This window comes from Triplophysa dalaica, chromosome 1 (genome assembly GCF_015846415.1).
Source record: "Triplophysa dalaica isolate WHDGS20190420 chromosome 1, ASM1584641v1, whole genome shotgun sequence".
NCBI lineage: Eukaryota > Metazoa > Chordata > Actinopteri > Cypriniformes > Nemacheilidae > Triplophysa > Triplophysa dalaica.
This window is the reverse complement of record NC_079542.1, coordinates 25,312,977-25,336,262: the sequence shown is the minus strand read 5'-3', so window position 1 is coordinate 25,336,262 and position 23,286 is coordinate 25,312,977. Positions and strand designations below refer to the sequence as shown.

The following is a 23,286-nucleotide window of genomic DNA, read 5'->3' as shown; positions in this document are numbered from 1 at the left end:
TTCGTCAAATCATCTACTGACCCAGACATGAGGTCCAGGGTCAGATGACTTTTTCTAATTTTGTCTTCCTTTTTGGGGGTCACAGTGTGATGGATGCAACACCCAAAATCAGGTAATGGAATTTCTAAGTTTCCATCAGGATAATGTTGTTTTTCTCCTCAGGATCTTTTTTTATTAATTAGAGGATTGTTGAGAGAGACAGGAAGTGATTGGGAGAAGAGAGGGGAGTAGGATTGGAAAAGGACGCCGAGCCCGGACACGAACTCGGGTCTCCCAGGGCACAGTTGCACCATATATCCGGAGCTAGGTCTACACAGACACAGGCTCCGACCACAGGATCTGTTTTTTTTTTTGCTTGTCTGTCTTTCGTCATTCATCTCACTGATCTGAGGAACCGTATGATGGAGCGAGTTGACATTGTTTGCCTTTTTTCTGAACTTATGGAATCTGCATAATTTCTGAGGATCGGCAGTCGATCAAGAACTAATGCTGAGAGAAAAAAAGTTAAAAGGCCAGTGCTTTTGCCCGACAGGCTGCAAGAGAATAGCAGAAACGCCAGTAAGACACAGACAGAGAGAGCATGGTGGCGCTGTGTCACCTATCTGTCAAAATACCACTACAGCTCCATGGATCATGCACTTGCACTTTCCCAGTCCATACACTGCGCATCGAGACCTGAAATATAGCAGTTACATTTAACAAATCTCAACAACGAAAGTTTCTATTGACCAAAACTAAAATACCAGGAATTCGGTGTTCCGGGACTATTTTGATAACGCAAGAAGCAAATAAAGTTTATTGCGAGCTTCATTGGTGTTATGCCCCATCCCCTAAACCACGCCTCTTTTGCCGCCTATTAAGTTGTGACACATCCTTCTATTGCTTCATTTTTAACATCTGCCCTAGTCTGCTCCTCTTCTCCGTGGCCCTGGGTGAACGAACTGGTGGGCAGCCCACTGACGCCCTCTGCGCACCACGGGTGAGCGGGGCACAGCAAAATGGCTGCCCTCGCCAGCTCGCTGATCCGGCAGCGAAGGGAAGTCAAGGACCCCCAAGCCAACCGCCAGATCCCCAACAAACGCAAGCCCTGCCCCAAGACCAACAAGTCACTTTGCCAGAAACAGATCCTCATACTTATCTCCAAAGTCCGACTTTGTGGCACCCGAGGGAGAAAGTTAGAAAAAAGACCCGGTGAGTTCCTCAAAACCACTTTCTTTGCAGAGTGTTTCAAGTGTATTCAGCTTGTTCACACTTTTCTAACACCATCCATGAGCAAGAATATACATATGCACATGGGAAATAACTTTTTAGAATAATGACATATTAATTTATAAGCAGGCCTACATGTAGTCTTTACCCACAGGGCTACAGCACAAATAATTACAATTTTACAAGTGACCTTTATTCATCAAAGGAGTTTGCTTCATGACATATTTTGAATAAACTTACTTATTCAAGAAGATGCTATCTGTCCGAATCTTAACTTATCAGCTTGATGTACTTATTGGTATTTAAGAATGTACATGTGTTCAATAAGGAATGAATATGTGGTAACGCTGTGTTTGGTCAGTAAGTCTTAAAAGCTTGTGTAGATATTGTTTAGATAGTTTAATTTGTGTGGGGCTTCTTTGTAATCCTTCAGATCATTTCTCGGCATGTCTCACTAGTGCTTTTGACATCACCTGTTAATTTATGACCACCTGACTAACCTGACACACCACGATCCCTCACACGCACATAAAAACGTCATAGCTTCATTAACAATGAGCTGTTCATTGCACCTACCTTCCGTATCTGTGTGTTTCTGTGTTTTAAGGGGTAGAATTTTTCTTTTATAAACCTCACAGAACAAAAGCACTTTGTGAATACATCGTTCAAATGAAGATATAGATCTTGGCACTGGTAATTATAAAGCCAGCATGTGTCAATTTATGGACTATGGGATTGTTAAGCCTGATGTCACACACCACATAATATGGAAGGACATATACTGTTTCCGGGTTCAAACGCTCAATAAGATGCTATTGCTGAACAACAAAAATAGCCAATCTGTAAAACTATTGGAAAAGTCAGCCATTTATTTTTCATAATTTATTCAAATATTGATGTCGGAGATTCCATGAACCTGTGACTGTAGTGTATACTTTGAGTTAATAAATGTTTCGCATAAATTTGCAATATGAGTAAACAGTACGCATAAACAGCTCGTAGCCTCGTTGAAACGAATAGATGCTTGCACCCGAAAACGGTATTCCTCACATCACACCTCAAGAAGCGAATGAGCATAATTAAGATGATAAAGGTAATGTTAATAATTCTGCTCCAAACTTATTGGCAGTTTTGTTTTGTCAATTTTTTATATTAATTTATAGTAAATTATAATTTTCAGGTAAGTTACCTTACAAATGGTTTGGTTTGCTTGCCTCTGTATATTGAGCGGAGATGACAGTTCATCTTAAAAAGATCATAGAAGAATGAACATGAAACAGAATAATGGATCCCCCATGATGCATTATACAATTACATTTTATTATATCAAGTACAGTATACCCAGCTGTATGAATAGCTACATTTTACAAACATTTTCTTTTGAGGAGAAAGATAATTAGAGGTTTACATGGAAACTAAAATCAAAAACCTACTTACTTTATTTGATTTTGCTTTGGAAACATGCACAGATGGATTTATAAAATGTGAAACTTTGCCTTTCACAGCAGGGGGAGCCGTAGAGATTGATGAAGTGGAGAAATGCAAAATGAATCGGAGTTTGTGCAGAAGATAGCAGCATGCACATACACGACCCCTCTGGCTTTCTGGTTGAAAGACGGGAAATATTTTATCAAAGTAAATGAGTAATTCGAAAAAATAAACTTTATTTTTTCATGCAAAGTACTTGGCATGGCCTGAAGGAATGTTTAATGCAATTTTTAAATAGAACAGTAGGCTCCCGGAAGCACATTTCAAATAACTGTCTGTGAATATTTGCCTTTGTGCTTATGTTGCTTATCTAGAAGGACAGGCAAGCCTTTGATACATAATATTTCTTAACTGGGTTGATTCTGGACTATACTTTGGTCTAGTGTTGAAGTTCATATGATAAAGAACAAACATTTGTGGTGACGTCATAACCTGGACCCTGGAATATATTCAGTCATTCACATAGCCACTTTCTTCAATGGACCCCATTTGTTCTTCGGGCACAGCTGTGTGCATGTCACCACAGTGGGATATTTATGACATGTGTGTCCCAAGTTAATCATGGTAATCGCCATGGAAACCATACTCCCGTAACGTGGCATCTGCTGCCGCAAAGTGCCCCACACCAAGTGGTAATTACTTCTATGAAAAATGGTGCCGGTTGGCGGTATTTGGCGCATTGAAGAAAGAAACGTTTTCTGTCAGTTTGGGGTGGTATGTATAGCTCAGTCTGCTGCATAGCGCTCATGTTCTGTGCTTTTGTTACCTTTTGATGGAGAGGATCAAAGACTGCACTTATACTGTTTTGGCTGTAAGCACAAGACAGGGAGTGCTGCTTAGTGCATACTTTATGAAGTGCTCCCTGGTTCTGTAGGTACATTTCTTTCCCGTATTGTGAATACATGTGAATACTATGCTCTTTTTTATTATCTTATCAATGGCATGTAGTGAACTTCTGAATTAAGCAAGCTAATGTTAAATCATGTTTCATTTCTTTACAAGTTGAAGTGGCATTTTGTAGTCTCATTCACCTATTTTAACTTTTTCATTTATCAGGTGAAAAAAATATATCCCAAGTGATTTATGGTGTGGATTCATTGACATTTTTTTATTTAAAGGAGCAATTTGGAGATTTTACATTAACATTTATGCATTTGGCAGACGCTTTTATCCAAAGTGACTTACATTGCTTTATCCAATATATTTTACATAGGTATTTGCAATTCCCTGGGATCAAACCCACAGCCTTGCATTGTGAACGCGATGCTCTTACCTAGCATCATCTAGCGGTACAGCTAACTTCACCCCTCCCCCTCATTGTAATTGGGAGAAGTCCCCTAAGTTTATAAGAAAAAATAAATTGATTATGTATTATTTATTACAGGTTTTGGGTGTTAATGACATAACAGCGTTAAAAACAGATTTGGTATGTCGGGGATGAGATAAAGGACAATATTATTAAATAAGTGGTGGTGTGCCTAAAATGTCTGTCAGATGAGTTATAAAGACATTAGGAAACTGATGATAACCAATCGTCAATCACAACTTCCGCCTCAGCACTAACCAAGGTCATCCCCACCCCTCCAATGGACCACAAGCACATACAAACAGTCCTTAGCTGCCAGTCCATTTAACAACATTTTAATCAATGAGTGATATTTTAATCTAAAAACTAAAAAGACAGAGTATAGGGTATAATAACACATAATATTCTTCACCCAGGACAGGTGATGTACTCGCTGCTGCAAGGGTAGTCCTTTTGCCTCAAGAACATGTGTGTGTTAGTCAGGCGACAAGAGGACAATCAACGATTGGTAACAAAAAAGATTTATGCGGTGCGGTATTTGCTGATCGTTGGAGCAGTTCATTGTTACTGGGTGATTCATTCGCCCACACAGTCTGCCTCTTATTAACACACTCTGATTCATCAACAACACTGTCCAGTCCCACTGTCCTCCATTAAAAGCTCTCCATTACAACTTCTTATCTCACACACTCTCTTCCTGTCTGTTTTATTATCGTGGTGTGGGGGATCTTCTCTTATTGCATGGGCTAGCTTTCTTCTGTTCCTTCTCTTATGCTCTCCTGTGTTTTCTCTTTGTTCCATTCAAGTCTATAGCTGCAATGCTTTTGGCTGGGTTGGGTTGTTTGTCTTGCGTAGACAGTAGCACAGACAGTCATTGAGACTGTATAATGGGGAAGTTGTCTGCTCTGCTTTTGGGCTATTGTCCTGCTCTTATGGGGCAACTGTAGACGTCTGTTTCAAGCTCATTACACTGGGTGTATGAGGTTATAATTCTCTCTTTTTGTAGTATAGTAGCCTAGCTGACATGTATTCATCTATTATCTTTGTCTCCTCAGCTCTTCATTGTTTTCTCACAGATTTACAGCTTTACTATATCAAAGCATTTGTGTGTGTTGTGTTTGCCTGTGCAGGCAAACATGGTAAAAAAACATGGTAACTACACTGTAACACTGAAATCACAAACTGAGAAAAAAATATAAAACATTAAAGATTCTTGGTTTTAGGGAGCCTATTTTAGTTATAAAAAAGCCCACACATAATGTATGCCTGCAAAAGTCCACAGAAAGCTTTGCTTAGTCATCATAACTCAGTTTTGAATGACTGTTTCTGCTCTTGCATGTAGTCTTCAGAATTCTCAAACTCTTATCTGTTTTATATGAATAATCCGGTGACTGCTATTTCTTCCTTAAATTTACAGACTATCACAAAGATAGAATTATATAGGTATAATATATGGTATGCTTTATCCCCTCTTGATGTGACCTTGGTCACACACACAGAAACTCACTGAGACTATTTAAGGTAATATAACTCAACACAAGATGAACAACCTAACAAGAGCACACGCATAAACAATTCAAAGCATTAGTACGCACAAACAAAGACACAGAGAGCATGTTTCCTTTAAAGGTGTAGTGTAACTCAACCCAAGTTGACCAGCTAAATAAAAGAACAGACGTCATTCAGCTGCACCTGCTGTACAGTATAAGTGGCACTGTGAATTCCCATATCTCCCTTCAGCCTTGCTAAGCAAAAATACATTTCCATTACTGATGGCTTTAAATTAGTGTTTTACTTTAATGATGTTATTCTAAATCTCGGAGGTGTAGATAAAGTTAATTAGGACTACGGATGGTTGAGTCCCCATACATAATGTAATGTAAATTACTTCCTTAATGTCGATTATTATATTGACCGGCCTTAACTCGAATACCTAGATTTAGATGTTGTTTTTGGTGGCCTGTTTTAGTTTTAGTATTAGTCATGTTCATACTCTTTAGTCTAGTCAAGTTTCAGTCGACTTAAAGTCTGAGCAGTTTAGTCTTATTTAAGTCAGAATTATCCATGGTTATTTTCGACCAGTTGTAGTCGACGAAAACGGATGACATTTTAGTGTAGTTTTAGTTGACGAAAACTGATGACATTTACTCTAGTTTTAGTCAATGAAATTTTTGTTTTAGTCTCCTTTTAGAAATGCAATTCTATTTAACCCAGTCAATACAGTATAAGTACCTAGTAGTTTAGATGAAACCAACATTTTCTTAAAGCTAAAACCGTTTCAAACAAGGTTATCTTATTATATAATTGTTACCCTATAGATTTAAGAATACATTAATTGCAGACAAGACGCTATGATTTTAATATACGGCCATCGGTAGGGGTGGAAATCTCCAGGCACAGTGCGATTCAATTATGATTGAGAGGGCTGCGATGCGATGTTTAAACGATTCTCGATGCATCTTTTTCCTGTACAAATGTTATTTTTCTTGCTGTGTGACTTTCAAAATCAAAGTATTTGTAATTACCCATACCAATTTTACTTCCAATATCCTTTATTAATAAAACAAATGGAATTTCGCAAGTCCACTGGAAGGTTACATTTGCCAGCATTGCAAAGAACCAATAGGAAAAAAAAGAGTTACTGCCCTCAGTGGCCTGTAGTAGCATACAAAAGGCAGAAAATACTTTTTTGAACATAGCACTGAGATAGAGAGATTTAAGGTTTGGTTGCACAGGGCAAACATTAGGTGCACAAGTATAAATTTATGGTTATTGTAACAAATCTCAATAAAATGGAAGGAAGGAGGCGGGAACCGGCAAACATTTAAACATTTAATAAAGTAATATAACAGCCGGCGGCCCCTCACGGACGACCGCCGGCGAACAAAACATAATATAAATACAAACATAACATAAGTTCGGGCCCGGTCCTCTCTCTTCGACGGTCCGGTCGCTCGTTCCTTTTATATTCTCCCATCTCCTACGTGATTCGAGGCCGGTGTGCGCACAGCTGGCGCTAGTTCACAATTACTCACCGGACTCGAACCACGGTCTCGCCCCGCCTACTCTACTACATACCCCCATCACCCCTCACAGGCCGGGGGGTACCCCCGCGACTGTGCAAGCTCCCTCCCCCTCCCTCGGGAGGGGGTGGGGTGGGGGGTATGCAGCGACAAGACGAGACAACGGAGACGGGAGCCCTCGGAGCGACCGGAAAGAGAGAGGGGAGAGAGGGAAAAAAAAATCCGGTTCCCCGACATGCTGCCGCTCGTTCCTGAACCAGCCGGAGTACTCCTCCTTCGCGGTGCCTTGCGGTGGCCCTGGGGCTTCGGTGGACGGCTCGACCGTCCGCCCCCTGGCGGCCGGCGGTGGCTCCTCCTTTATCCGGGAGTCGGGGCGGGTTCCCCGTCCCCTGTTCCTCCCCCTTGGGCGGACGGACGTAGGCTCCGGCCTCTGGCAGGCGGTGGCTCACCCGGCACTTCCGCCCCCTGCTCCTCCCCCTCGGGGGACGGACACAGGCTCCGGCCTCTGGCGGACGGCGGCAACCCCCCCGCTCCCACTTGGACGAAAGCCACCCCACCTCGACCCAGGGGCGCGGCAGCAAAGGTCGCCGTTCCACCGAAGTTTTGACGGTGGCCGCACTGTGCACTTCCGTTTCCCCACAGCCACCGCTTCGGGCAGCCACTGGCGGACGCCCTTCGTCCGCGCTGCCCGAACTCTCCGGCACCGCGAGGCCACTCGGCGGCGAGGACTCTCCGACAGCATGTCTCTCCTTCCTCCCGGGTTTCGGCACCAATGTAACAAATCTCAATAAAATGTAAGGAAGGAGGCGGGAACCGGCAAACATTTAAACATTTAATAAAGTAATATAACAGCCGGCGGCCCCTCACGGACGACCGCCGGCGAACAAAACATAATATAAATACAAACATAACATAAGTTCGGGCCCGGTCCTCTCTCTTCGACGGTCCGGTCGCTCGTTCCTTTTATGCTCCCATCTCCTACGTGATTCGAGCACGGTGAGCGCACAGCTGGCGCTAATTCACAATTACTCACCGGACTCGAACCACGGTCTCGCCCCGCCTACTCTACTATAGTTATCATCATTAAAAAACAATTATGCAAGTCCAGTTCATCATGAAAAGGCAGGTAACTGACAAAAGACATTCATGTTACATACAGATGGATAAATTAGGGCCATATAATTTTTACACTACCTAAATTTGTTTTAATTTTTCTCATTTGTGATTTTCATTTTTTACTATACAGTACTGGTATATTTGTCAACATAAATTACTGTAGTATACTATAGAATTTACTTTAGTAAAGTGCGGTAAAATTCTTAGATACTATCGTGTTTTTGAACTTTACTATAGCATACAGTGTTTATCAATTTTATACAGGGGCACTACAATTTTCAATACCAAATACTATAGTTCAAAGTATTTTTTGTTGTTGTTGAGTATTCATTTAATGGGTCTTTGGGAAGATTGTAGAAGTTTTTTGTTTGCCGATAGCTTCACTCAAACATTAATCGTCTGTAAAATAAACTCTCGGAACAACTCTGGAGATCAAGTTCATTTGTTCATATCCTCATAGTGCAGACGAACATAAATCCTTGACCATCACTCGTGTTGTATGTTAAAGTGTGCATATAATTCACTCAGACACGCAGAATAGCCATATGACATTTAAATAATAGGGCAGAGTTCAGCCCCAACAAAACATTGCAAAACGTTTTTTAGAGAGAAACGCTGGTGCAGTTGAACATCCTGATGTGATGACGCAATAGTTCAACTATGGTAGCTGAGATGGTTATTCTTTATGTTCTTTTTTAAGATTTTTTGGAGCCTGATGAAATTGGTATTAATAAGTGTTGAATACTGAAAAATAAATCTTCTAATATCTTCAGTTATGCTTAAACAGAGCTGCAGCAGACACATTCAAACGACTTTACTTGGACCCATTGTGCGAGCTGTCTCTTTTAATACCGCATGGGTTACATACATGTTGCTTCTGATTGGGCTTACATTCTTGACAGTCTCTCCATAACAAGAGAAAAAATATCTCAAACCCTGTTGCAAACCAGGAAACATGTCGTTCCACCCCGGAAACTGTAGCAAAACGTTGTGCACCGGTTTGAGCTTGAACATGCCCCAGGATTTCGCTCCACATCTAGGTTAAAGCATCAGATGAAATAACATTATAACATTTCGTCTCGTCTTGTTTTGGTCAATGAAAATCAAAAGACATTTTAGCATAATTTTGTATACCACATTTAGTACATTATACATTTAATTATAGTCGTCGTCACATGACCAGGATTTACGTTGCGTCTTGTCTCATTTTCGTCACGTGATAAAGGTTTGTTGACAACGAATTTAGTTATACTTTTCGTTGAAGAAAGCACCACTACTGCACACAAACAACACCTGCTTAGCACCTTCCCATCAAAGCCCAGAATATTTTGTGATTTTTAAGGTCCAACTTTGGTTTATGGAGTGTACAACTACAAGGTGTAAAAACACTTTAATTTTCTAATAATATGCTAATATGATTAATATTACTAATATCACTAATATATCTAATCCTTCTCCATCCTGTCAGCCTACTCTGATCAGATTGGTCAGATGGTCTCATCTGCTGTGATTGGTTTACCACGTACAGCGTCGCAAATGAAATTTCGGCAAGGATTAGACTGAGTGGCGCAAATCTGACCCTGAACTGAAATGAAAACGACAGGTGACTCGTTCCCGTGATTCAGAGTCGACTCCTTTTTTTCCCAAACCAATAACTTTTTATTCATTCTTTTTTGGGTGTACAATTTGTCAACATTACACACTGCATGAAATGTTATTTTAAGGACATTGAAATAGCTACTCTTTACCCCAAAATAGCAATTCTGTCATCATTTACTCTCCTTCTTGTCATTTCAAACCTGAATGACTTTCTTCCGCAGAACACAAAATAAAATATTTTGAAGAATGTTGAATGTTGTTGTCTTTTGTGTTCCGCGGAAGAAATAAAGTCGTACAGATTTGAAATGACAAGAGGGTGAGTAAATGATGACAGAATTTTAATTTTTGGGTGAACTATCACTTTAACACACACCTTGTGCATTTAGAGCACAGTGTCCTTAAACAGAAATGTCCTTGTGTTACAGGGGGTGTTAGGTTGTGAACTGAGTCTCAAGTTAAATCTCATCCTGGATCAAATATGCAAGCGTAGACACAAAGGCACACACATGCTCATGCACAAAAACACTCGCTTGGAATTCACATGTTGATCATAACACATGGAGTTCACACCTGCTGGGCTGGTAATCCCTGTCTATGATGTGTTTGTATGTGTGCTTCTTTGAAAAATTCATACGTACACATCTCCCTTTACTAGAATGGTTCGAAAACAGGTGTGTTGGAGAGCGGGAAAGAATCATTTTTATCATATGTGCACAGAAGGTTTTTAACAAGCAGGATCCCTGTGACTGGAGTTGCATAGTATGTGTCAATCGTTAAACAGTGTGTGTCCTTGTCGACCTCAGTTTAATCAGATAGACTTTTGCTTCCTCAGATCCTCCCAGAGAAAATTGTATTGCTCAGAGATTGCTCTTTTAGAGCTTAGGAGATTTGAGTTGCGTTTTATTTAAATATAAACTCAGTCTCAAATGTTCATCACGCTCTTGTAATTTCAAACCTGTGTGACTTATTTCTGCGAAACACAAAATATTTTTTTTGTTGGTAGCCAAACGACGGTCGTACCCTTTCACTTGCATTGGTTTTGTGTCCATACATTAGAAGTCAATGGGTTCCACCGTTGTTCGGTTACCAACGCTCAAAAAACGATTTCAAACGATCTCCAAATCCAGCGTTATATCCACAGTTGATATAAAATTCATCAAAATGCGGTAAACAATCAAACACCTTAACTTTGCGAACGCATGCTCTCTCTCTCTCCTGCTTACAAGTGAAAGTGACGTCTGTGTGTGCTCCTCCTGCTCTCCTGCTTAGTCCCTTAGTCCCGACCTTCCCCTGGGCGTCTCGGCGGTTCCAGAGGTGTTAGAGATATTTTCCAAAAGGTCCTTTTCAGGACTGAGCATTCTCCAGCGCGGCATCTCCCACTGTTCTCTTGGGTGCGGTACCCTCATCGAGGAGGGGGATGGACACAATAGCTGCGTCAAGTGTCTGGGCGTCCAGCATGCTGAGGCAGCTTTCGTTGACACATCTAGCCCGCACTGCAGACAGATGGTCATACAGAAGTTGCGGTCACGGGTTGCTGTCTTCCTCCGGGAACCAGCAACCATTTCGTCTGCAACCCGGGCCATGACGTCGGTGGCTAAGACCCCATTGTCCACCAGTGTTAGCGGCTTAGTGATGTGGGGACCACTGCGAACATAAACCCGCCAGGCATGTGCTCACGGGCCGCTCGCACCCCGACTCGCTCTTCTGACTGTCCCCCAACCGGTGGTGGCAAACCCTCCGCATCCTTAGGCACGCACTCGGATTATCCATCCTGCAGGTCCACCTGGCCAACGTGTTGAGAGAGCTCCAAGAGGGTAAGACCAACCCGGGTGTAATGCAGGATCTCCGTGCCGCCACTCTACGGGCAGCCAAGGTGGCGGCACGGGCCTTGGGTCGGACGATGTCCACGGTAGTGGTCCAGGAGGACACCTCTGGCTGAACCTTGCGCAGATGAGTGACACCGAGAAAGTCAGCTTTCTTGATGCACCCGTCTCGCAGGTGGGGCTTTTCCCCCAGCACAGGCGGCACCCCGGAAGCAGAGGTCGAGGGGGAAAATCTCCACCCCGTTAGCAACCTTTTCGCAAGAAGCGACACTGATGGGAAGACCCCAGGGAGAACAACATCGGGCCCGACCTTCACCGCCACGTCTCTGATCGGTCGGTACGGGACGGCTCCTGCCTCGTCACCAAAGCCGGACCCTTTTCAGGGCCTGGCGCCCATTTACTCACAGAGTTTTTCCGTTCTCCCCGGGTGTACTTTGCAGCCGATCCCACACTCCACTGGACTATGCTCGGCAATCCGATCTCACGTCTTGGCGAGGCGTGAGGTCGAACACACACGACCGCAGCCACCACTCTCAAACTGACAGTGCATGCAGCTGTTACGCCAGGCAGGTAAGTAGGCGGAGCCAACCTGCCCTCGGGTCCCCCCCTGCTCCGGCACCGAGATCGATTGGGAAGACCCAACCCCATCCGTGTTTTGTCCAGTACGCACACTGCACCTCTACTTGGACCGCACGCAGAGCTTCAGGAGGTCTGACCAGCTATTTGTCCATTTTGGATAACAGCAGAAGGGGAAGGCTGTCCCCAAGCAGAGACTGGTGCACTGGATCATGGAAGCAGTCACGGCGGCATTCCGATCACAGGATCTCCCATGCCCATTGGCAATAGCCACCTCTGGGGCAGTGCTCTGTACCTACTGTAAAGTATTCAGACCCCCTTAAATTTTTCACTCTTTGTTATATTGCAGCCATTTGCTAACATCATTTAAATTATTTTTTTCCTCAGAAAAACTGCCTGAAGAGCTCAGAGACAGAATTGTGGCAAGGCACAGAAAACATTTCTGCTGCACTTAAGGTTCCTAAGAGCACAGTGGCCTCCATAATCCTTAAATGAAAGACGTTTGGGACGACCAGAACCCTTCCTAGAGCTGGCCGTCCGGCCAAACTGAGCTATCGGGGGAGAAGAGCCTTGGTGAGAGAGGTTAAGAAGAACCCAAAGATCATTGTGGCTGAGCTCAAGAGATGCATTCGGGATGCATTCGGCTGACGGCTGTAGTTTGGGGACCCCTGATTTTGAGTCTGCTTTTTCCAGTGTCACGGATTCAATGACCGAGAATATTGCAGTCTCGGTTAAATGACCAATCCTGCAACTAGATAAGAGAACTGACTGCTGATTGTGGTCGTTTTCTTTACAGAGAAAAAAGGAAAATCATCAGCTGTTAAGTCTTATTGAGGTGAGTGCGGGCAAAGAAGAGCAGAGAATGTTTTAAACAGAGTACTTGAGTCAAGCGAGTTGTTGATTTTAGAGTGGTAGTGCTGAGTTTTCACAGAGGAGACATCAGCAGAGAAAGAAGAGAGGATAGACTGATAGAGGTCAGTAGGATCTTTAGATTTGCGGCACTTTCTCTCAGCAGACCTGAGCCTGGCGCGATGTTCACTGAAAACATCAGGAAAACCAGGGGGCAGAAGGGGATGCACAGGCTGGCCTAGATGTAAGAGGGCATAAGCTCTTTAAGCAGGAAGTTAGTGTGGAGCACAGAGTTTCTGTGGCGCTGTTAGTTTCTAACAGCGAGAGCTATTCAAAGTGAGGGAGCGTGGCATAGACGGCAGAGGATAAGCAGTCAGGAGAGAGTGTACATAGGTTTTGCCAAAATGTATTACCGTTGGGGAAGCATGTGTAGTGTCTGGAGAAGTAAGGTCGAGATCAAGAGTGATGAGGAAATGATCCGATGTGTGCAGCGGGTTGACCTTAGAGTGATGAGTGGAGCAGTAGCGTCTGTAGATAAGATCTAGTTGATTACCAGACTTATGGGTTGCTGAAGTGGTAACGAGCTTAAGGTCATGCAAAGTTGTACCACCTCCAGGCAGCTATTTCAGTCAGAGCAAGACCACAGTCCTACCTACCTGAATGGAGAAAGAGAGCTATATGTGAAGTTGCTGGCAAAAATAAAAATGAAATAGCATATTTCTGAACAGCAATTCAACCTGACATCAACTTTACCATAATTTTTTTTTCCTAACCTGAAATAGCAGTAAAAACACTTTTTTGCTACTGTGCATGTACACAGGTAAAGCACATTTTGTAGAGCCCTGACCCAGAGAATCATCAGTCTTTATTGATTGAAGATTGGATCTTTTTACTGGAAGGCAGGACTTCCTTCGCTAGAGCGACCAATACATGTAGCATTCGCTTCCTACTCATAGTCAGTGGCACATCTTGTTATATATCTATTATCTTTTGGTTGGTCCAAACACTAATAAACATCTTTGTTAAATCTATGGTTGCTTCTTAAAAACGTAGACCTATAAGCACTGCCGGGAAGAAATACATGCTTTAAAAAGTGATCTGTAACGTATTTTGTTAGATTACAGAAATTGTGTAACTTCATCAAAACCAGCTTGAGTGGTTTGATAGCCTGTGCAGGAAGACCAGCAAGGAGAGCATTGCAGTAGTCCAACTTTGAGATTACCAGGGCCTGGACAATGAGTTGTGCCACACGCTCAGTGAGATGGGGTCTAACCTTTCTAATGTTGAATAAGGCTTATCGGCATGACTGCCTTGTCTTTGCAATGTGATCATTGAAGGACAGCTGCTCCGAGGTTCCTGGCTGTTTTGGAAGGAGTGATTATGGTATTGCTAAATTGGATAGTGAGATCATGTTGGATCGTGGGGTGTGCTGGAAACACGAGTAGGTCTGTCTTGGCAGGGTTCAGCTGGAGTGATGCTCTTTCATCCAAGCTGAGATGTCTTCTAGGCAGTATGTAATGTGAGCTGCTACAGTGGCATCGTTTGGGTGAAATGAAATGGAGATATGGGTGTCGTCAGCATAACAGTGATACGAGAAGCAGTGTGCCCGTATAATGGGTCCCAATGATGTTGTGTACATGGAAAAAAGCAGCGGTCCAAGCACCGATCCCTGAGGGTCCCCAGTGATCATGTGGTGAGCAGTGGACAGCAAGCCCCTACATGACACCCTGAAGGATCTACCGGAGAGCTAGAATTTGAACTAGTGGAGAGGAGTGCCTGAGTTTTCTAAAGATGACAGGGTTGCTAGCAGGATCTGGTGATAGAAAGTGTCAAACGCTGCAGATAGGTCTAGCAGAATCAGGACAGAGGATTTATAGTTGCCTTGGCTAGCCGCAGTGCTTCTGTGACCGATAGCAGTGGAGTGGTTTGTTGTATAGCCAGACTGCTTGTCATCTTGTAGTTTATTCTTGGATATGTTAAATATACTGGTGTGCCTTGCTGGTGTCTTTGCTCGGTGGAGTCGCAAGTCTTTACACTTGTCGGTCTTGACAAGAGGAGGGCTGAACTTGATGGCTGACGCTACCAAAGGCACCGCTTAAGAATGTTTTTGAGATTAGCACGAAGTGAATACAGCTGAATACGCCTTCTCGATTAGCAAAACAAAGCCTGAACGACTTGAATGAGCCAGGGATCGAACAGCGATCATCTAGCTCCGTTCTTTTGAGTGCAAAACTATAATGTCTAGCCATAAGGAGCAGCTAACGGCAATTTCATGTGAGTTCAGTAACAGAAAAACGCTAACACCTTAGCTCAAAGTCAACGAAAAAATTTAATAAACAAAATCAAATAATCTTAATTTATTTTAATTTAATTTATGAATTATTAAATTGACAGCAATTTAGCTGTCCCAGTATTTTAGCTAGTATTATAAGATATAAGATATTAGATATTATTGTATAAGATAATAATAGCACTTCTATATTCACTCAATGCAAGAGAGGAAATTGCAAAATAAAGCGATGTCTTTACTTACTTTCTGTGCCTTAGAGGTGGAAGTTTTGTTGCTGTATGTGAAAGAAAAGCTTGTGGACTTCATTAGAAATATCGTAATTTCTGTTTTAAAGATGGACAAAGGACTTACACTTGTCCAACATTAGGTTGGATAATTAATGACACAATTTTCATTCTTTGTTGAAATATCCCTAAAAAAACATTTTTTCTGATCTTACTTTACTTCAAGGAACTTTGAGTGATTTAATGGCATGTTGTTAGCCAAACCTGTTGTGAGCCAAATTAATTCATTCTGTAGTACTGTAGTTCGTCTTTGTATGTGATATTTCGTGATTTTTTTCTCATGATACACTAATAATTCATGACATGATTAATTATTGCTTCATAAATAAATTTCTTACCAAATACTGATTAGGCTTTTAATTACTGTCAAAGTTTATGACCTATTACTGTATTACCATTTTATGTATTACTGCATTAGCATGTTATAGAAACAATAATTTCTCTATTTAAACCCTTTTAACTGCTGTAATTGTCAGGGTTCACATGATCCGTTGTGTTCACATGTAGAAGTGGTTTCAGTTTTGATTTAGTTTTTGACAAAGACAATGTAATAAAATTATATTTGAAAATCATATCATATTATATGAAATTATTATACATAATAATTTCACTTACATTTTGAATGAATTACTTGCTTCAGTGAATTGTCATGTTTCCTAATTTCTTATGCTTTCTTTTTCATTAGAGCTGGAATGGAGCATTGAATAGATAAATCCATTTCGACATATGGTTTCTTTGTAACTTCTCAAACATCTTAAATTTTTTTGTTTATTTTCAGATTAAGATTTAGAATTCATGATTGTTAATTTGGTCCCTATCTGCGTCATTATATTGTCAACACCTCAAATGTGCCTTTCTTTTTCATTTTTGGTGGGTTTTAAAAGGCTGTTTTAGTGTGTGTGTTTACTGTTTTGTTTAATTACAGTCCTTTGTGAATATATTAAACAAATTTTGATTTACATCATGCCAAAAGTTTAAAGCATTCATTAATTTCCCACGACTCCTAAATGCTCCCCTTTTGTCCCTGTCTATATTTTTCTTTACTTCATCTTTCCAGCAATGTCTTGAAAGTTAGTTGGCAGATTGCAGCTTCATTAGGTCTTTCTCTCTCTCTGTCTCTATCCATGCTCATCTGTCATGAATCTGTTTTTCTGACTCTATTTTTCATAAAATGAAGGCACCAGTATGTGTGCTAGGACCCCTCAGTTGTGTTTATGCTGACTCAACATACATTCACTTTTATTCTTAATATAAAGTGACTGGTCTATGGAGGCTGGATTTCCTCTAATTGCATTGTGGGACCCCTGCGATGTGTCTGCAGATGGGCGGGGCCACTCTGCACTTCCAGGGAGTCCCTAGTCAGCAGAAAGTGTTATGGGAGGACGACAGAGAGACAGGGGAAGACATGGCATGGTCAAGACTAGTGTCTCTGTGGAAGAACAAAGTATAATTAAAAGACTCTTAATGGATCTATTAATGAATGGAACAAGTCTGTGTTCGTGCATGTGTGCGCACACTCAGCATCTGCTATCACCACTTTAACCTCATGTGGTATCTCCAAAGCTGAGTATGCAAGAGTACATTTTCCAAGATTATTACAGTTTTCTCCTTTCATTATGCTAACAATTAAAAACCAATTAACGCTTCGCACGCATCACTATTCAGTAATTTGGTAGATTTTTGAAGCCTGTGGCAATTTGAAATAACTGACTCCTTGTCTTCAAAGATTTATTTCACAGTTTTCTTGGAAAAGTTATAGTGTTATGGTAAGCGATAGTGTGTCAGATGTGTAAGTCATTTCTCAGTGGCACCTACAGAGCTTATAAGTACTGAAGAATTATGTTCTTGCTGTAACATTGTCTTTGAAAAATATCAGGCTGACAGAGGAAAAGGAGTGCATGGGAACGATTTATAAAGTATGGTGGACATAAACTTTTCAATCTGGCTCATGAATAATAATAAGGTGGCATAAGATTCACAATCCGTTGATTACTTTTGACGATATAAGGTTAATTATATAATTACTTCACATTTCATGTTTGGACTACCAACTGCATGTTATTTAAACACTGTTTGGGAGATGCTGTTTTTAAAGCTGATAAAATACATGGCCGCCTAAAAAATTGTTGTAAATTTTAGAAAGAAAAAACTAATTTCAAATAATTTGGTGGGTTTGTCTTATGTGACTTTCTTTATATCCTTTCCAAAAGGGTAGAAAAGGACTTATCTCGAATGTCATTAACACATTTACATTATAATCATTTACATTATATTCATTAAGTATTTCACCTACTTGACCAGCCTATGTTAATTATTGAACTGATGTTAGAGAAGGAAACGGTCTACTAGCTTACAGCTTGCCATCTGATTGTGTCCTTTAATTGTCCATTAGCTTCTTTCAAGGTCAGCCACTATAGGTATACATGTCACCTGAAATATAAATGCCTTTTTTAACAGCAGGTCACCCTGTCATTGTTCCTAATACGTTCTTAAGCTGGGATTTGCCATATAAATGTAAAAATGGGAGTCAAGGGAGGAAGTGAAGGATGCATTTTCTGTGTGCTCATGAAGGGTTATGATAGCGTGTCACAGCCTTGCAAGATGTTAATGTTGGACGCATAAAGGGAAATAAAGACAGGTTGTTGGTTTTAGACATTTGCTTTTATATATTATTAATAGTCTGTTACCAATGTAAAAAAAACTGTTTAAAGTATGACTGATTCTCTTTTGGGCCAAATGTAAGTCATACTGTAGCAAGGCCTGTCTTTCCTTTTTAGTAAAAAGCACTTTTTACCCACAAACTATGGGGATCAAGTGAGGCAATTAGTTGTGTTTTTGTCCAGAATTTCAAGAATGCAATAATTCCATTGATAACCCTTACTATCATTACATGTAGTCAGGAACAAGCCTTTAAAAGGCTGCCAGACATTTTCACAGATCCCCTCAAGGCTGCTCAGGGCTTTTTATAGACTTAAGGAAAGCCCTTTCCCTTCTACGGTCTGAGGGATTTATTTGAGGAATAGCTGGCAACCCAGATTTCGCATTACTGCCGTGAATCAATGCAAACATGGCAACAATTAATGAATCTCCTTTGAGGACAGTGTGAATAAGAGCGAGTAAGGTGGAAGTGGGGGGGCACAGGGGGAAGCCTTGGCATGTGTTTGTGTTTGTGTACAATCTCTGCAGTGTGTGTTGTCATCATGTCTAAATGAGTACAAGTAGTGTGAATAAATTCTTTATAAGAATAGTAGCCCTATTCTTTCACAGTTCTCTAAATATATCACGCACACACATATTATTTGTATCAGTAATGAACGAAAGAGTGAAAAACAAATGCTTATATTACAGAAAATGTGTGTATTAGTCTTTTGTTTCTCTGTATTGCATCACCAAATCATCAGATTTTTTTCTTGTATTGTTATGTTTGCAAATATAGCGCACATTGAATATGTCATTAATAACATATCAATGATATGGATATGGTGGTCTAGTGGGTTAAACCACTGAACTGGTAAATCAAAGGTTGCTGGTTCGATCCCAGCAGCCACCACCAGTGTGTCCTTGAGCAAGACACTTTACTCCATGTTGCTCCAGGGGGATTGTCCCTCTAATAAGTGCAATGTAAGTCGCTTTGGATAAAAGCGTCTGCTAAATGTCAATGTTGGATCAGTGACTGAGCAGGTCAGATTATTTAGCCAATCACAGGAGCCCTGCATATGTTCTATATAGTATGTGTGGGAGTATTATACATACATTCTGGACATACTACATATGCCATGTTTTAATTTTCATGATTGTGGACACAAGTAAGGAGCTTCAAAGGTCGTAGGGTCTTGTATCACACTGAAGGGGCTTATTTCGCGATAACAGCTGGCTGCTTGTTATCCTCCTTATTACATGGCTACTTGCCACATGAGAAAAAAACTGGACATAAAATGTGAATTTGAAATAGTTTATTATATATTTATAATTTTTACATAATGTATAATGCCATTCCTTATAATAAGAGGAGATAACCTGCAAGAGAAAAGGACAAGTAGACTGAAAGAGAGAGGCACGGGGGGCACGGTGGCTTAGTGGTTAGCACGTTCGCCTCACACCTCCAGGGTTGGGGAATCGATTCCCGCTTCTGACTTGTTTGTGTGGAGCTTGCATGTTCTCCCCGTGCCTCGGGGGGTTTCCTCCGGGTACTCCGGTTTCCTCCCCTGGTCCAAAGACATGATTGGCATCTCTGGAAAATTGTCCGTAGGGTGTGAGTGAATGAGTGAGTGTGTGTGCCCTGCGATGGGTTGGCACTCCATCCAGGGTGTATCCTGCCTTGATGCCCGATGACTCCTGAGATAGGCACAGGCTCCCCGTGACCCGAGGTAGTTCGGATAAGCGGTAGAAAATGGAATGGAATATATATACACTCATTCCTTACATAAAGTGTGCTATAAATGCAGTTTTGTCATCACGGTTTGTTTCTGCATTTTCAGATTTTTGCTTTTCAATATAAAATTGTTGTGCTTTAGGATTATGTTCTATTCTATTATTGGTTGTTCATTACAAGCGAAGGGGCATAATACTCTCTTTCGTTGCCACATAAATGCAGACTGCATGTTATGAAGACACTGCAATCTGACATCTCCGGCTGCCTCTCAGCGTGTGTTGAGCAAGTTCTAATTTAGTATGTCAGAATTAATACATGCGAACGTTTATAAGAGCATTAAAGCTTAAACTAAACCTTCATCAGAAAATGTCAAACTTTATTCTTAAAGGAGCAATGTGGAGATTTTAGCAGCATTTAGTGGGGAGGTTGCAAATTGTATTCAACGGCTCACTCCACCCCTGCTCCTTCCTGACCTGGCTGACACAGGGTTAAGATGCTGTGGTCTTTTCGCTTATTTGCAGACGGAGATAACCTATTTAGGAAAAGTGCTCCGTAGAGCAGTTTGGTTGTTTAGGGCTGCTCTAGAAACAGCATTCAAAGGTAATAAAAACATAACATTTCATAATGAACACTTCTGAAGAGTTATGCATGTTATATTGCATTTCTGTCAGTAGATCCTCTTAAATATATTGGACCTTCAAGACTCTGATTTTGCATTTATGTCCTGAACAGAGGGAAAACATCTTAGTTGCCTAATATCGCTTCCGAAGGAGGAATTAAGTAAATGAAAGTGAATGAATGCAGCCTGGCAGTTTTCATGCTTTAATGACTTTTGACATCACAGCGAGTGGCAGAGAGGTAGACGAACACCTGATTAGCATTGTGTTCATGTCTTACTGCCGTGACTCTGACTGGCTGAGAGAGAGAGCAAAGGAACATGGGCGAGAAGGAGGCAGAAGGACAGAGCAAGAGAAAAGCCAGCTCAGCACTTTCCGAGAGCACAAAAAAGAAGAGAGGCTGGATAACCTAGGAGGGGAAAGAAAAAACAGACACACACCACACAGGCTAATTGCTTCTCTTTCTCTCTTTTTATTGCTCTCCCTCATTTTGTGACTCTGGGTGAGGTTAAAAAAGCAGGATGACAGTGTCAGGAGCAATTGTTGTTCTCTACAGATAAACTCTACTGCATCTCTGGTCTTGTGTGTGAGGTTATAACAAGGCAACGTGACAGACTACAGCAAGAGTCGTCAAGAAAAGACACTCACATACAGTCCATGTAGATTTGTATTAGTTATTTTAGTAAGGACCGCTCATAGATGCTCATGCTATGTAATTGCGTGTAAGTATAATTATATTAAACTTACCCTACCCCTAATCTTATCCTCAAAACAGAAAATACTTTTAGAAAGCAAAATATGATTTTGTGAATATATGAGCATTTGAAATAGGATGGAATTTCCTAATGAGTATAATGCCATTCATTTCTGTGTCATTTGTAAACCCCTGTTGCCGATCCATCGTGTTATGTGTGCACAACGGCAACTAAATAGTACCCAAAGAGTGTAAGAACAACAGTGACAACTTTGTGCAGTGTCTACCTGGCATAAATCATAATCAAAAGATATAAAGAACTAATTTGTCATTATATTTACATTTAGTCATTTATCAAACGCTTTTATCCAAAGCGACTTACAGGTGGGGTAAGCAATGGAAGCATTGGGACAGCATAATGACAACAAAAGCATAATGACAACAAAAGCATAAGTTCAATCAAAAAAGAAGACTGGTCTCATATAACCTAACACAGTATACAGAGCTAAGTTAGTTATTTTTTATAAAGAGTAGAGAAGAAATAGAAGTCATTAAAATCTACACGAATGGGCCTTTGTGTAAAAATAATACAGTATGGTTATCTAACACTAGAAAAGAAAGATGAAAGTTAGTCACATACATGCAGCAGACTTGGTGTCTAGTGTGAGTGTGTGTGCGTGTGTGTGCGTGCATGGTTGGGACCATTTATGGCCAGACAGAGCTTTTGGATCAAGTGGCATTGACAAGTACTCACACCAGACCATCCCTCTATCAACGCTTTACATCTATCTCTGTCACAATGCTTGCAAGCTATTACACACTGGCATGCATGCAGTCACTATGTATTATTGAAGACATTCAAAGCTCTTTATTGCTGTCATGCTAGAATAATTATATTTAAAAAAAAAACAGAAACTTGTAGATTTGTAGTAAAGTTGGTTTTGGAGGTCCTGCACAATATTGGTATTGATGTTTGCAAAAAAGTAAAGCCAAACCTGTACACTCACACAAAATAAACAATAAACCAGTGTTTTCAATCCCAGTGCTCTGCACATTTTGAAGGTCTCTCATATCTGACACTAAAGGTGCGGCCACACTAGACTTTCAGTATGCAAAATTCTACACAGAGCCCTGTGTGTATGGGTAGCAACCATAAACTGGAAATCCCAACATATCCTCCAACTTGTGCGGTTACGTTCTGTGCCGAGGCTTCGGAGCGTGTGTCGTTAAATCCCGGAAGCTTTCAGTGAAGCGCGTATCGAGGCTTGAATCGCTTTAGACCACTGACGTCATAGATGATGTTTGAAGCCTCACTTCAGCCTGAGTGGTTCAATAAGCGATTTGAATCTTGCCGCAACATTTTGACAGCCATATAAACTAAGTTACACAAGCACATTCACTGCCCTCTGCCCAGTTAAGCCAGACACTTTCCAGTTTCAGAAAAATAATATTGCCCCTTCTTCCTATTTTGACCAAATAATTGAAACCCCCATTCATTCAAGGAAAATACGTTTATTACAGTTAAGTTATAAAGTCATTAAATATAACCAGAAAATACACATTATATTCATATAAATAGATAAGTCTATGTGGAAGTAGATTTTTGTTCTTCAGCGTTATTTCTAAGCCCTAACTGGCGCGAAGTAAAGTGTATAAGAGACCACATCAGGCACATCTGTAATATATATTCTTGTTTTACACTATTTGGCCACCAGGTGGTACTGAGAGGAAAATAAGCCTCGAAAATGAACCCTTTTGTAAACATCTCGGCTGAAAATCTTCAATGCTTCATGGGGCTTCATCTTACCACCACTACCTCCAACCCATACGACATACTTATGTCGTTTGTCCCTTCCTCAAATATGACAAAGCGAGCGTTTACTAAATTAGCGCCTCTCTCGGCTGCATGCAAAACTATTACCTACCTTCATTATTTAAAGTAATTTTTCGGAATTATTCTTGCAACTTTCTGAAGAAAATGTGAAAGAAGCTTTCGTGGCAAACCGCGAACCACAACATGTTGCCTGCAGTTATCTACGT

The 23,286-nt window shown here is 41.1% G+C and overlaps 1 protein-coding gene across 1 annotated transcript in view; it reads left to right on the top strand.

The window, feature by feature from the left end:
- The first annotated feature begins 431 nt into the window (after window positions 1–431).
- Window positions 432–23,286, top strand: part of fgf11a (fibroblast growth factor 11a) — a 90,408-nt gene continuing 67,553 nt past the window's right edge. Inside the window, exon 1 of the mRNA XM_056745797.1 lies at window positions 432–1,191. Coding sequence (XP_056601775.1) covers window positions 999–1,191 — 193 coding nt within the window. The 5' untranslated portion in view covers window positions 432–998. The remainder of the gene's footprint in view (window positions 1,192–23,286) is intronic.